Genomic DNA, 15,527 nt, shown 5'->3' on the forward strand with positions numbered 1-15,527 from the left:
TCATTTACATAAGCTCCACCTTTTCCCCATCATCTTGCTTAACCTGTGGATCTCTGAGTTCATCACAGCAGACCAGAGGCTTAGTGCAACAACACACCTAATGGCTTACAGGTAAGACTTCTCACTCCCTCAACCGAATATATTATGTTAGCAGAGAGGTTTGCTCTGTCTTTTAAGTCAGTTGTTTTCCATCAGTGTGTGATGCTAAGCTGTGTAAGGATAAGGGGGGGAAGGGATGTTTTCGGGTTCTGTGACACCAAATCCTCTTGAGAAGCACAAATGGTCACTATGGACACCAAAACATATCCATGACTAGAACAGGGGACACCTGTGGTATCACACCTTATATAGATGAAAACAACAGAATAGAATCAGTCTTAGTGGCACAAACACATATGCAATACATTGTATTTTTTACCAAATACTCAACAGATCTCTCGTTTCATGTTTTTTTTGTTTGTTTGTTTTTTTATTTTAAAGATGTGAAAAGTGTACCTTCTACATTTAAGAACTGGTAACTGGGAACTGAATTAGGAACATGCTCAACAGAGATATAAATACATTTCAAAGTTAATTTACCGTATATAAGTTAAAACTGTCCTTTCCTTTTTGCTTTCTATTTGTTACTCCTGTTTACATTCAGATCACAGTAGGAACTGAATTGAATTTCCAGTTCATTTTAAAAGTGCACAAACCTGACATACTAATAATACAGAAAAAATGTTAATGTGGCTAGTTAAAAAAAAGACATTATGTCTATCTAAATAAATCTAAATCAGTAGTCTTAGCTGGAATACACTGATCAAGACCTCACCCTCATGTCATTCCAAACCTATATGATTTTCCTGATTGTATTGAACGCAAAATGAATATATTTTAAGATATACAGTTGACGGTCCCCATTTTCCATTTGTTTCCCTACTCTGGAAGTCAATGAGAACCAACAGCTGTTTGCTTCTTCAAAATATTGTATGTCCAACACATAAGCAAGAATCTGAGAAAGGTTTGGAATGACATGAGAGTGAAAGATATCCTTTTTCTTTTTTTTAACTAACCTTTTACTCCTGGGTGAACTATTCCTCAAGTCACATTTTATAATAGTCTTGCTCCTCTAATGGGACAGCTAATCCAAAAACAAAGAGGAATGTATTGCTTGAAACAACCGCACCACCATTTTGATTTGCTTTGATTTATCTCCAGAATTGCCCAGCAACTATGTATCCAAGAAAAAACAATGCGCATTCTGTCTTCGTTCTGGAAGAATATGCTTTGTAACAGAAGCTTCGGAGCTAGTAATCTAACAGAGCAATTTCTGTGGAATTGGGATTTAGATGATCTTTATGTTCCAATGAGATCCTGCGTGGCTGTCTTCTCATCTTTTTGCGATACCCAGGTTTTGTAATCAACAGCAAAGCCATCTGGGTAAGTGCAGAGACACCTGTGCTTTTTGGGTGAAAGCCACTGATGTGGAAGCACTGCCAGAAGAGAATGCCCTTCTAGCAATGACAATGTAAAAACATACAGTTCAACGTCATAACATGCAATTCCACTATGCATCTTATATTGCTATGAACTATTTGGAAGATTAATACCTAACTTATCTTGTCTATGTTATCTAATTAGCATATTTTCACATTCTCATCCTATCAGAGGGATCCTGAACATAAAGACCTTATTATGATGAATGATCCATTGCTCAGCTAATGCTAACCTTCTGTTTAACACCTTGCGGGTCACGGCACCCAAACAGAGATTAATCTGAAAGTTATTTCATCCTTGCTGTGATATCCAGTAACATGAATATCAGTCTGATTAAGCTACTGTCAGTATTTACTTTATGAGACATGTCGAAATTTATGCCTGGAATATGAAATCATTAAACGAGATGCTAAGGTCTGCTGACCAAGGTTAGTCTGATGCATGTCCAGAAAGTAAAAGATCACAGACACTGCACAATATTCAATAACTAGCTGGCTGACAGTTTGTTGGTTATTAGAGTTCTTTTTAATTGGATTTCATCCAAGACTCGACGAGTAATTAATCAGAGAATATTTAATCTGTGAAGCTTTAAACAGGACATGCAACATTTAACTTTACATCTGATCATGTGAGCATAATATGTTATCCTAACCTTTCAATCCTGTTTAACGAAAATTATCAGTTTCTAGTTATCCTTCCGTCTCTGCATTCAAGAAATAGCATTCACAAGTTTGGAGTCAGTACATTTTTTTAACTGTTTTTAGAAAGGATGCATTAAACTGATGTTACAAAAAATGACAATTTTTTTTTAAAAATGCTGTTTTATGAACTTTCTATGTATCAAATAGTTCTAAACATTTTGCACTGTTTTTAAGATAAATAATAATAATGAATGAAATTAAAAATAATAATGAATGAAAGCATTGAATCAGCATATCAGAATGATTTCTGAAGGATCATGCGACACTAAATACTGAAGTAATAAAGTCATACAGATGATGAGTAAACTATGGGATAACTTTCATTAGAACTACTTCATGCAAGTTGTGCAACCAGCATTCTTTTGGTTCTTCCGTTTGTAAGCTGAGCACGTCTGTTGTATTTTCTTTATTTATTATTATTGCTTTTTTTTTTACTATCCACTTTTTTATGCAAACTTCATTTTAGCATCTCTGTAATATTGCTCAACATCTATTTCATAATGAATAGTGTATATGTGCGTGTCCAGAAGAAATTACAGCTGAATTAATCTGAAGCTGGTGATTTCTATGCACATTTGACAGTTTAACCTTCCTTTTAGGAAACACTTCTTTTTTTACATGCATCAAGAGGGAGACGGAGAACATCAATGAAACAAGTTTTTATTGGCCCCCGAGCTTATTTAATTTTCCTTCCTTTTAATTTGTTTTTCAAAACACTTTGTTTTTGGCTCTAAGCAGTGAAGATCAAACATCAGAGGAAGTTTAAATGACCTCCACTGATCGATGAACACGGAGCATTGGCTGAGAGATGAGATTCAGGCTGTTACTGAACTGCTTTTGGTTCTCAGGGCAAAGAACTGTTTATGCATCAATTTTAGCTGAAATAAAGTGTCAATAAATCAAGATTGCAGGTTTGCACCTTGATAAAAATTATTTTCTCAATGTTTTTCCAAATTAGTTTCGGTGACCCATGATAACCTCGGACGAAACTAATTTGAATCACAATTAGACGGGATAACACAGAGTATTGGACTTGCAAACGGCGTATCAAATTGTTTGGAGGTCAAAGGTTTACCCAAAAAGCCCACAAATTATTGTTATATACTATAGGCACTTTGTGAGCTACTGAGTGAAAAGGAATGAGAATGAAATTATGTACCGTATCAAAAAAGCTGATGTCTGTGCATTTCTTTTTCCTTGGTCAGTGCAGTTTTTTACCCATTTCTTTTATATCTGATCCTTAGAAATTATTTTCATCGGCACTGGCTAATGTATTCAGTTATGAATTCGATGTTTGACTTGAATGAAAGCAGTTAATTTAGATGCTATCGCATGATGCGTATTTCTAGCTTATCTAACAAAACATGTTTTAAAGTGCTGAATGCAACAGAAGTCTCACCCATTTTATCATAAGTTTAAAATGTAGCGAAGAAGCTGTGTTTCTCTGTTCAGCTGCTTATATTTTTGAAATGTATTAGAAGTTATATTCAACCTAGGGTAGGATATAAAAGTGATTTTGGTGATCAAATTAATTTTGGCTTATCTTGTTATTATGCTCTAGACTAGAGAATGATGTGCAAAGTAATTAATTTACAAAACAGCTTATTTATGCTCAGGTCCAGAGATTATTCGAGCGTTGGAAATTGTTGTGTAACTTCTGCGGTATAACAAGATAAACTCTCTTACATCCTCTGTATTAGAGCACTATCAGGAAATGCACCACCTTTTCATTCAATAATATAATATAATATAATATAATATAATATAATATAATATAATTTTTTCTCTCTTATTTGAAATAACAGGTTACCTCCCCTTTCTGCTTTCCCTGTGTTGACCTTTGTATTTCTGTGTACAGTATCATGGATATAGAGTGTCATTGAAGATGGAAGTGGGAATGAGAGTCTTCTCAGCCGACAGACAACATGAGAGGTAAGATCGTGTTTGTATTACAAATGTAATGACCCTGCAACCATTTTACTTGCAATTAAATTCTGAATATAGATGCTTATTGTATTTTAAACGACTGTATTCTGACAAAATATGTTATATAAAATTTCACATTGAAAAGGTATTGATTAAACATCTGTACTGTATTTTACACACAAAAACAACAGCCTATATATATATATATATATATATATATATATATATATATATATATATATATATATAATGGTTATTGAAATGGGTTTCTGTGTTGTGCTACATGGCGTACCTAAATTTCATGTTATGTTCAGGTCAAGTGTTTACCTGTCCTAACTGATAACTTCAATCCTGCATGACTTTCCGTTAGTTCTTCACACTTATACAGAAACACGTGGACAAAGAAAGCAATGTTGATTAAGAAAGAGACCACCATCAACCGTTCATTCTGACTGATTTATCGTTGACTGTTAACCTTTGCTTCTGGAGGTAAAAAAATAACCAGTTCTCTCGCTATTTATATGCGCTGGCCAAGTGAAAACAAGTTTACAGGATGTCCTAAATCCTCGTTAGGGTCTTGACATAGGTTATGTATTCAAAGATAAGCACGTGTGCACACAGCATAAGTTCAGCGTTGTATAATATCTGATTATAGCTCGTAGAAGTTAATCATTCTTCAGCTGTTTTGACACACAGAGATAATAATTGATAAATTACATCACTTTCGTCTCATGTGTTACTGAGCTCTCAGAACATCAGTGCTGACTAAGCAGTGTGGATTTATGCATTCCATTGATATAAAAAATAGTCTGGTGTAAGCTGTATCTTGTTTTTTTAGGTTGCAGATGATGGTTTGAACTTCTCTCCTGAGCTTACAATGGAGCTACGAAGGAAGAGGAGAACGGTTCAACCCGCAGGTCCTCTGGATGGAGGCTATGGCTGGTTCATAGTGCTTTCCACCTTCCTTGGCTTTGGGCTGACATTTGGTGTAATCAAGTCCTTCGGGGTGTTCTTCGTAGAAATCCACCACTACTTCGCGACCACAGCGACAGCAAGCTCATGGATCACGTCTATCTCTGTGGCAACTGTACATTTTGGAGGTATGCGGCAATTTAAAGTTACAACCAGCAGGGGACGCACTCCACACATTTGCCTTTTAATGTAATAATTAGATATACACTGACTGAGAATGATATGTTTATGAATATAAAAATGTGACCCTGGACCACAAAACCCTTTATAATCTGTTCATTGCATGTCAAAATTAAGAACATTTTATGCCGAAAATCATGATATTAAGATGTTCCATGATGATGTTTTGTAAACTTCCTACCGTAAATATATCATAACTCATTTTTAATTAGTAATATGAATTGCTAAGGTCAATATTTTGCATATAATAGAGATTTGCCCTCTAATATTCCAGATTTTCAAATAGTTAAATCTCAGCCAAATATTGTCCTTTCCTAACAGACTGTACATAAATGGAAAGCTATTCATTCTTTCTGTAATAATCTTAATTTAAAAAAAAAAAACTGAGCCTTATGACTGGTTTTGTGGTTCCCAGGGTCACAAATGAAAATGTGACTAAATAAAAACTCAAGACATTTGATCATACAAGCTTGTTGTAGTCTTGAAGATGGGATTTTGTGAGAATGCTTGTCACAACCTCATTGTAATATTTTAATATTTGTTAGACACTTACGTTCTTTCATGTTTTTTTTTTTCTGTTAGTAAATAATTGCTAATATTTTTAGTTATTAAAATATCATGTTGATATTCATTGTTTAACGGTAATGGTAGCCTATATAGTTTTCACACGAAATCTAAGCTGCAAACCATGAAGATGTGCTTCGCAAAAAATACTTGAAAACTCTTTGCCACACTTGATCTTGGCTGTTGTCTGATCTTATTTGTGATTAAGATGCACGCTTACACACAAGCTTGCTTTAATCCTGTAATATTTGTTAGAGACACGCTCATGTTCTCTGGCACCATCAGACTTTAAAGCATCGTGTGTCTAAAATAAACAGACCAGGGGACTAGGAATATGAGTTTGTGTTCTACTCTCCATTTCTCTGTCTCCCAGTATAATATCATTACTGGGCCGATGGAGCACTTGGCTCCTGGTGGTACAGTATGTCATGACTGCGTGCTTCGTGTTTGTCTGTGATTCAGCCCCCGTAGGCTCCGCTCTGAGCGCGTACTTCGGCCATCGGCCAGTGGTCATGGCGGGGGGTCTGCTGAGCAGCATTGGGATGGTGGCCGGGTCATATGCCCAGGACCTGCTACAGCTGTACATCACTGTGGGGTTCCTTACAGGTAAGAGCACAGCCAGCAGTGAAGCATATGGCTGTACCCACACACACATTCACGTTTCCAATGTTTCAATGAGGATTCACAACTTGAAAGGTCTTTAGCCATTTATAGTAGCTGTATGGGATCTAATTCATGAACATATCAGATTGAAAACACAGCAGAGCATATGATGAAATAAGAAAATGATTGTGGCAACTTATTTATACACACACACAGTAGTCAACATTTAAAGTGGATAAAAACCTTTCATCAAAGTTGTCCTAAAACTATACATCACAAAGCATACATTTTTTATTCTTTTTAATTTAAATGTATATTATTCTTATTATTTGAAATTATGAGAAATGTTTCTTAAGAACAGAATCCGTATACTAGAAAGATTTCGCAAAGATCATGAGACACTACAGGCTGGAATAATGAAGCTGAAAATATTTAAAAATGATCATCTAAACTCCTAAACTTTTAAACAGTAATCTATTTCATCACAAGAATAAGTTACATTTTACATACATATTCAAATAGATACATTATTTTACATTGTAGTAATATTTTACAATGTTGCTTTTTTTACTGCATTTTTAATAAATGAAGTCAGCCTCAGTGAACAGTAAAAAACGAAAAAAAAATCATACCAACCTGAAACCTTTGAAAAAGACATTCAGTGTTACTATGGTCATAATACACACAATGTCGCCAAACTGTTGTCCATTCAACCAGTGGCATTTCAGCATTGTTTTATCCTTGAAAAATTAATGACTTGTCAGAGAAATAAATGCTTGCTCAGGTATATCCACCTGCTTTGCTCTCTCATTGTCCTTTTTGTTTCGTCCTCTGCAGGATTTGGCTATGCCCTGACCTGGACCCCTACTGTGACCATGCTGGGCTGGTACTTTGACAAGCGACGGCCGGTGGCCAACGCTCTGGCCAGCACAGGAGAGTGCGTCCTCACCTTCATCCTCACCCCATCCTTCCAGTTCATGGTGGATCAGTATTCCTGGAGGGGTGCGATGCTGATCCTAGGAGCTCTGCAGCTCAACTTGTGTTTGTGCGGAGCTCTTCTGAGACCCCTCAACAGACACGTTCCTTCTAAAGAGCTCGTAGAGGAGAAAGAGCCCGAGCTGGAGATGTTACCTCAACCTCACGTAGACTCTAGAAGTTTACAAAATGGATCAGACTCAAAAAAATCGGATCCACTGAAGGTCAAAATCATTCGTTACGTGGACTACACTCTTATCGCTAATGCTCGCTTCATGGTCTACTCAATGTTTGGTGTTTTCGCTGCTCTCGGCTTCTTCGCTCCATCTCTCTTTCTGGTCCCGTACGCCCGCAGTCAAGGAGTGGAAGAGTACCAGGCAGCCGCTCTCATGTCCATCTCTTCGGCGCTGGACCTGTTAGGCCGGGTGTTATTCGGGTGGGTGGCTAATCTGCGGCTGGTCGAGACAGTCCATCAGCTGATTGTCACCGTGATTTTACTGGGCATTGTTCTGCTGCTCTGCCCATTTGCAACCACATTCACCCAGCTTGCGCTGTTCAGTGCGAGCTATGGACTGGTGTTTGGAGCGACTGTGGCCATTCACATCACGGTGCTCGCGGACGTGGTGGGGGTGGAGAGGCTGGGAAGTGCTCTGGGCTTCTTCATGCTCATCCGCAGCAGTGGTGGCCTCCTTGGACCACCTTTGGCAGGTGAGATGTTTGGAGAAATTTGGTCACTAGTCACTATCCTAAGCAGTGACATCAAAATTGGTATATTGTATTTGTGATTTATTTATTTGTTGAGTGTGTAATTTAAATAAATCACTAATAATTTAATTTAATTTAATTTAATTTAATTTAATTTAATTTAATTTAATTTAATTTTTGCTGTCAAATGATTAATATATGTGTGTATGCTATGTATATTATTTATTATGTATATATATGTATACATAATAAATAATATATATATATATATATATGTATGTACATATATGTATATACAAACACACGCATGTATATATTTGAGAAAAATAATATAATAAATATGAAAAATAATATAATAAATAATAAATATGCACAGTACACAGTAATATTTAATTATGTACTTTAAATAAATCTAAAATAAAAAATAAATTTGTATAGATTGATATACTGTAAATAGTGTGTTACATGTTATAATTCATAAAATGCATACATTATAATACTTATTATATTAAATTATGATTTTCATTGGTTTATTTAAAATACACACTCAACAAATCGCTGCTTATTGTGTAATTGCACACTAAACAAATAAATCAGTTTTTGTGATTTATTTGTTCCTTTGTTTATTTCTTTGTGTGTAATTATGAAATCTACCACCAGGTGCTACATGCATCCATAGTTCAACATGCAATATTGTTACAAATAGCTTACTAAAGTTACTGACATATAGTCTGACATTGTACAGTGACACGATGTAAAGCTCTTTATCAGTCAGCCTAATGCATACCCTTTCCACATCATATTTCTTTGATGAGGTTTCTCATTAAAGCCCGACAGGACTCAATTTACAGTAATACTGCATTATCTTCCCATAAAGCATTGCCTATCAGAGAAATGCACTGGGCTATTGTGTTAATTTCATGGATTATTGGTCACTGCATAAATGACTTTTCCTGTTTCAATAGCAGGCCACCCTTTGACTGCCCTCACCAAATTTAAACCATTTATTTGGTTTCACTGGCTGTAGTTTTTCTGTGCCCGCTGCTCAGTACGCAACACATCTCAAGCGGTATTGTGATAATACATCAGCAGAGCTCTGCAAAAGTGTCCAATAAATCAACAAACAAACAACCAGCAAGCAAAGAACGGCAATGAATATAACAGCTGTAGTTGAATAAGCTCTGAAAGGGAAACGTCCAATAGTTAGTTCTGTAATGTTAAAATAATGACATTTTGCGCTTACCTAACACTTTTTCACTAGAAAACATCTGCCAAAACATGGCACAAGTTGGAAGAGTTTTCACCCTGAGCAGCCAAAAACCTCTCCCACACCAGAAGCAGTTCAACACTAAATCATCCAGAAAAACCTCATCTGTCCATTTAAACGCATCGACTGCCAAAACTGCGTCTATATCTCTATTCTGAAAGACTAATGTCCTAATATGAATCTCTTGGGGTTTTACTCCATTAAATAGAGCACAGATTGATGTTTGGGAGGAGCGGAGAGCCTTTATTTTAGGCACTGCAGGTTAAGAGTGTAGTCTGCTGGGCTTCATAACCGGGGGTGTAATTACACCATAAATTAGCTCTGCAGCAGTTTTTCTCAGTGAGTTTTAATCGGGCTGGAAAACTCCTTTACTGTGGCATTATAAAAGACATCTTAAATAATCGCTGCGTCCCTGACTTCACAGGCGCTCTATTCCTCGGTGCTTTAGTTGATTGATCATTTAAAATAAATGTACAGGGGAATGTGCATTCAGAAGGCAGCTTGGCCAAAAAATGTGAGGTGGGAAGATGCACGAACAACTGCGGGCTAATTAGTGGTGCATCACTGTTATGCACGCGCAACCATCCAGAACATCCCAGTGCAACTGCATACAAATGCCTTTGCAACCACCTACAGCACACAAGAAATTTTGCGGCAAGTTTTGCATGCAAGCAACACGCTCTCATTTTGCTAGGATAATGAAAGTTCAAACAGCTGATAAAAACATCACCATATTCCACGAGTAATCCACATGATGCCTGTCAAACAATTATTATTTTGTGCAGTGGAAATATGTGTGTTTGTAAGAAAAATCATTTATTGAGAAACAACGCTTTAAGTTTCATCCAGTGAACAAGAATCATCAAAACACCAAAATTTTCCAATATACTTGTTTAATACTGTTTAGGGCTATTTTTGCTTGTAATTAGTGCTTGGTCTGTGCATATTTCTCTCCTGATTCATACACAATGACTTCTTCACTGTATGAAGCAATATTATGAATAAAGCAACATTTTCAAGTTAAAAACATCTTAATGATGGATGTTTAGTACATACACTCAGCTTTTTACTTCACATGATATTAACTGATTGACTGGAGTTGTGTTCATCGCTTGTGGATTATTGTGGCAATTTTATCAGCTGTTTGAATTCTTATTCTGACGGCACCCATTCACTGCAGAGGATCCATTGGTGAGCAACTGATAAAATGCAGAATTTTTCTAAAACTCATCTACATCTTGGGTGGCCTGAGGGTCACTAAATATTTAGCAAATGTTTAACTATTGTTCTGAGACAAAATTCTTAGAATCTTAATTGACTGTTGTTCTGAAATATTTTCGTATTGTTTCTACAGGAATCTTCATAGACAAAATGAGTGACTATGGCACTGGTTTTCTGATGGCGGGCGTGGCACTTCTGGTCTCCGCCCTCTTTCTCCTTGTGTTACAGAAGATGAACAAAAAAGAGACGGGAAAGGTTAAGGACGTCAACTTGGAGAATAGGAAAGGACATGAGGATCTAAAACACAGACGTTTCAGTTTCAGAAAAAGTTAGTAAGAGGAGGCTCAGACATAACGTGTAATGTTTCACCACAAATGCAGTCATGTAAGCAGAGATTATAGTTAAATGACATTCAAAAGTGTAAACTGAAAACATGTCCTCATGCTGCTGATATGCACTGTCTGTCCATTCGTGAAGGAAACTCTTAATGACAGCGAGTGAACAGACATTTTCACCTAAATAAAGCTTTTGATGGCTTCTGGGAAGTCTTCTTAGCGTAGCCCTACAGCCGTGCCATTACAAGCAATATTTCATCAGATCTATTGCTCTGGAAAATGGGCAGTGACTTAATGGACTAATGGAACTGACTCAGTTTAGCTGCAGCCAAAGATGATCACATGCAGTCAAGAACAATATCTGCAGCAATTTCTTGTGTGACATTAAGAATGTATTTTAGTCTGTCTGGCCAAAATTGCTCAAATTTGGGTTGGACTTTGGCGTCTCCAGGTGTCATCTAAATCCCACAGTCTTCTCAATGAGAAAACGTTCTCATTTATCGCCCTCTGAAGGTGAGAAACTGGAAATGCAGGATAGATGGCTACCGTGAAACTGTAAATTACCTAATTTCCACATTATTTGTTTTATACATATTATAAATAAGCTGTTTTTTTAATGTATAATCTCTATTAGATTAAAACGGCTGTTTATTTTACATGTAGCAACTGTCACATCAGTAAGTCAAGATTAAAGTGACTAAGTGCATATTTAAGAGAGGATAAAACGAAAAAAAAGGTCCATTTTGTTTTGCTAAAAAACATCTTAGTATAGCTTGATCCTGGATCTGTGGGAGATAAATGTCTTTCTGAAGGCATAGACTAAAAACACAGGCACATCCTGCTGAAGAAAACCACACGATAGATAGCAGTGTCTAGATCTTTCCTGTTTACACTGTGTGATGAAACGGTAACCATTCAAAGCCAAACCATCTTTATAAGACATCAAAGCATATTTCTCATCTCTCCTCTCTTCACAATAATCTGTTCCCAACATCTGCACTTTGATGTATTTTATGCATGCTGGTCTGTGTGTATCACAGATAAATAAATGGCTTTTTAAACTGGGGGGAAAAAAGAAATAAATGGAAAATAACAGAAATAAAATTCAATATGCTTGTTATTTTGCATGAATCTGAGAAAGCAAACCTTCTGCTAGACAATAAAGAGCCTTCAGTGGCATACAAATTAAAAATTAATCTTCAATTCAAATTATTAGTTGACAAAAACAGTTTTGACTTTCCCTTATCAAGTTATATTAACTTGTTGCCCTTTACTATTCTTTATTTTTATTCATTTTAATTTTGTGTGTGTGCGTGTGTGTGTGTGTGTGTGTGTGTGTGTGTGTGTGTGTATATATATATATATATATATATCTTTTAGGGGAGGGTTTTTAGTAGTTTTAGTTAATATATCTTAGCATTTTAATTTTTATTGTTATTCTGTATTTGTATTTTTATATCATTTTATTATGGTTAACATTTTACTGCAAAGTAAGTTATCATCTCAAAACTCAACATAGGTTGTTACATATAGTTTTTGACACTTGATCCCATCAGTAAATCCCAAAGAGAACAGAAATAATGCTGTAATGAGACTCACGCTGTTTTCTTCTGACCTGAGCCATCCTTTCTTTTAAACACGGTTGAGGCGATGGGTCCTTTGAAGTCTGTAATTGGAAACAGTTGATGGAGTTAAGTGGAATAACGGATCCCAGATATGTTTCTCCAGCCATATCTCCCTCCACCCGTAAAAAACCTAACTTTGACCTTGGTGTAGTCCAGGTTAGGCAGTAAGCCCAGAAACAGACGGTCAGAATGATGCATGATGGCAACATTCAGTGAAGCGTCAGGATGAAAACTAAATTAGGCTCAATCCAATAATAAAGACAAAAGGAAAACTACCAAAGACACTGAACGGAATTGACAACAAATTGGAAATGTTTTTCTCTGAACAGAAAATTCAAAGTGGCAGAACACCTGATTAATGTGACTAGCTCTTTGAAAACTAGAAAACTACAATTGGAACAGACTTTGCACAGATTGAGCAAACATAACCTTTCAGTAGTGACAGGCAAACACAGACAGACCTAAGCTGCATTTCCCAAATGCATCATAACCAATGGTTTCTACAGTCTACTTACAATACATTTAGAAAATGTAGCCTTGGACATTATTGCAACAGAAAGGACAGGCTGTGCTCTTTCTACACAGACAATGAGGTAAAAACTTGTAAATCTCATTAGATAACAAAACGTCGAACCAAATGGCTCCTACAAACCAATAAAGTCAGACTTTATCTGGTTCCAAGGTTTTTAGCAGATTTAGAAATTTTGTATTCAAATTATTCCTTTAAGTTTAGCTTTTGAGGCCACCGTGTCTATTATTTATACTTATGGCCATTTAACCTTCGGCGTTTGATGTTTCATAAAAAGTTATATCAGCGGGATATGTATTATGAATGAAAAAGACGCACTATGCAGTGAGGCCAGACAAAGGAGACATACTGCTTACAGAAAGAGTGAACTTCAAAGAGAGGAATCAGAGTTGGAGAAGAAAAATCTGGGAAGCTGGAGGGATTATACTGGATAAAACCCAAGAGGTGTAGTTCTTCTCCTTTACCTCTCTCTCACTCTCTCTCATTTACGGCCCTGTTTTGGGTGGGCCTAATGGGGTCAAATGAAAGGGGCTGTCCTTAACAGGATTGATGGGAACAGCTGTGAAGAGGTTGGTATAAACCTATAAAAACTAATACGGACGGTTGGGGCTCTAATACGGAAATTCAATTGTTGGTGCATTTGGAAACTTTTTTACATGCAGGAAAATATGTATAATTCTGCTAGAATTGGTTAGAAGTTTCAGTCACTTGTGTATCAAGTGCCTGACAACACACACACACACACACACTCAAGCCCAAATCACCTACATGCACCTACATGCAAGAATCAAAAGCATTTGTTTCAAAGGAAGAGACATAAAAAGAGATAGAATGGAATTTTAAGCATAACATAGCATTTTTTTTGTCCCATATATTCTTTTCTCCACACATTTTAGTGTATTGCCAAAGTTTATTTCGGCAATACACCAATCATGTTGTCCAGATAATAAAAGGCAAGAGAATCACAAACATTGGCAATTTTCAGGACGAGCAACATTAGAGCACAGAAACAGGTTTTTTCTTTTATGGTCACATGGTTCACATTTACTCAACAGATGCAAAGTGAGGTCTATATGATCGTTATAAAAGTGTTCAATTCATTGTGAGGCTGTGTTCCTGGTCTGATCTTTGCAGATCATAGCTTCAGCAGGTTGGACACTGATTGTATCAGAGCTCCACATGAATCATAAAAATCATAGATCAAAGGAATCAGAGCAGCTGCTCGTCAGATGACACATATGCATTCACTTCATTTATTGCAGTCCTGCCATAAAGGTGTTTTTATGCTGATTTTTTGTACTAGCCATTCTGTCTTACATTTGTTATTAATTTGTCTTTTAAGTTTTATGAATTTCACAGTTTTAAAAAAAGCAGGACTCTAGTGTGAGTACGTGCGAATGCAATATTTCCAAACACTTCTATAGCCTACACAATTTTGGCATGGTGTTCAGCTTTTAGTGTTATATAGGCTATCAGTTTGTTACATTATGAATTCATTTTAATTGTAATTCAGAAGCATTATAGATTACCTAAAATTTAAAATTCTGACATAAGTTACTCATCCTCATGCCGTTTCAAACCTGTAAGACCTTTGTTCATCTTCATCTACAGCACCAGACATCGCATTACTCTTGTGAAAACCATGCTGAAAACTGTACAAAAATGTTATTTTTGTACACAAGTTATTCTCGTAACTTTATAAAATTAAGGTTGAACCGCTTACCTTTCTGGGCATCAGTTGTCTTGCTGGATGCGCAGGGTCAGAAAGCTTCCGTATTTCATTGTTGCTGTAAAGATGAATGAAGGTCATACAGGTTTGGAATGACATGCAAAAAAAGCATGGACAAATGCAGCATGTGTTTACATAATGGCTGTAGCCTTGTATGTGTATGTGTAACTGTATATGTTTTTTTCTGAATGGACTATAAAGTAAGTCTCTGTGAGAGTCTCGAATAGGAGTATAGCGGCAAAAATCTAACACTTCAATTAATAAAAATAGCATGAAATAGTCAGAATTGTGAGATTAAAGGTTGCTTTTAACAAGCTTCCATTAACTTACTTGGGGTTAAATTTAGAATAAATATAACCTAGGCTTATGGCCAGTGTGAAAAGTTCTAAACACTGCACATTTCTGCTCTTAGACCTTCCAAAGCATTGCCTCATAAACTTCCATGGCAAATCTGTAGACACCATTTTGGATGTTTTACAGTCAAAATTCATGCTTTGTAACAAATGTATATTCTGTAAATCACTTGTAACTGTAGCATTTATTTTAATAGATATAAATCTCAAATATAAGAGATAAACGGACACATGTTGCAATATTAATATTATTAACTTATTTATTTTATATATGAACAGAAATATTTACCTATGTGATTTTTTTTTTTTGCAGTAAATATATAAACTATTTTGTCTAAACCCTGAAATTTTCGCAGGTGTCTT

The 15,527-nt window shown here is 36.0% G+C and overlaps 1 protein-coding gene across 2 annotated transcripts; it reads left to right on the forward strand.

The window, feature by feature from the left end:
* The first annotated feature begins 63 nt into the window (after window positions 1–63).
* Window positions 64–12,120, forward strand: si:dkey-246g23.4 (uncharacterized protein LOC559426 homolog). Of its 2 annotated transcripts, XM_043264171.1 has the most exons (6): window positions 64–111; window positions 4,039–4,112; window positions 4,945–5,206; window positions 6,285–6,428; window positions 7,263–8,108; window positions 10,727–12,120. In XM_043264171.1, exons 3-6 carry the CDS (start codon window positions 4,984–4,986, stop codon window positions 10,924–10,926), a joined length of 1,413 nt encoding a protein of 470 aa, XP_043120106.1. In that variant the 5' UTR covers window positions 64–111; window positions 4,039–4,112; window positions 4,945–4,983; the 3' UTR covers window positions 10,927–12,120. The 2 variants fall into 2 exon arrangements, with proteins under 2 accessions (XP_043120106.1, XP_043120105.1); XM_043264170.1 differs by lacking the exon at window positions 64–111 and having other exon boundaries at window positions 3,789–4,112.
* The last annotated feature ends 3,407 nt before the right edge of the window (window positions 12,121–15,527 follow it).

This window comes from Puntigrus tetrazona, chromosome 18 (assembly GCF_018831695.1).
Source record: "Puntigrus tetrazona isolate hp1 chromosome 18, ASM1883169v1, whole genome shotgun sequence".
Classification (NCBI taxonomy): Eukaryota; Metazoa; Chordata; class Actinopteri; order Cypriniformes; family Cyprinidae; genus Puntigrus; species Puntigrus tetrazona.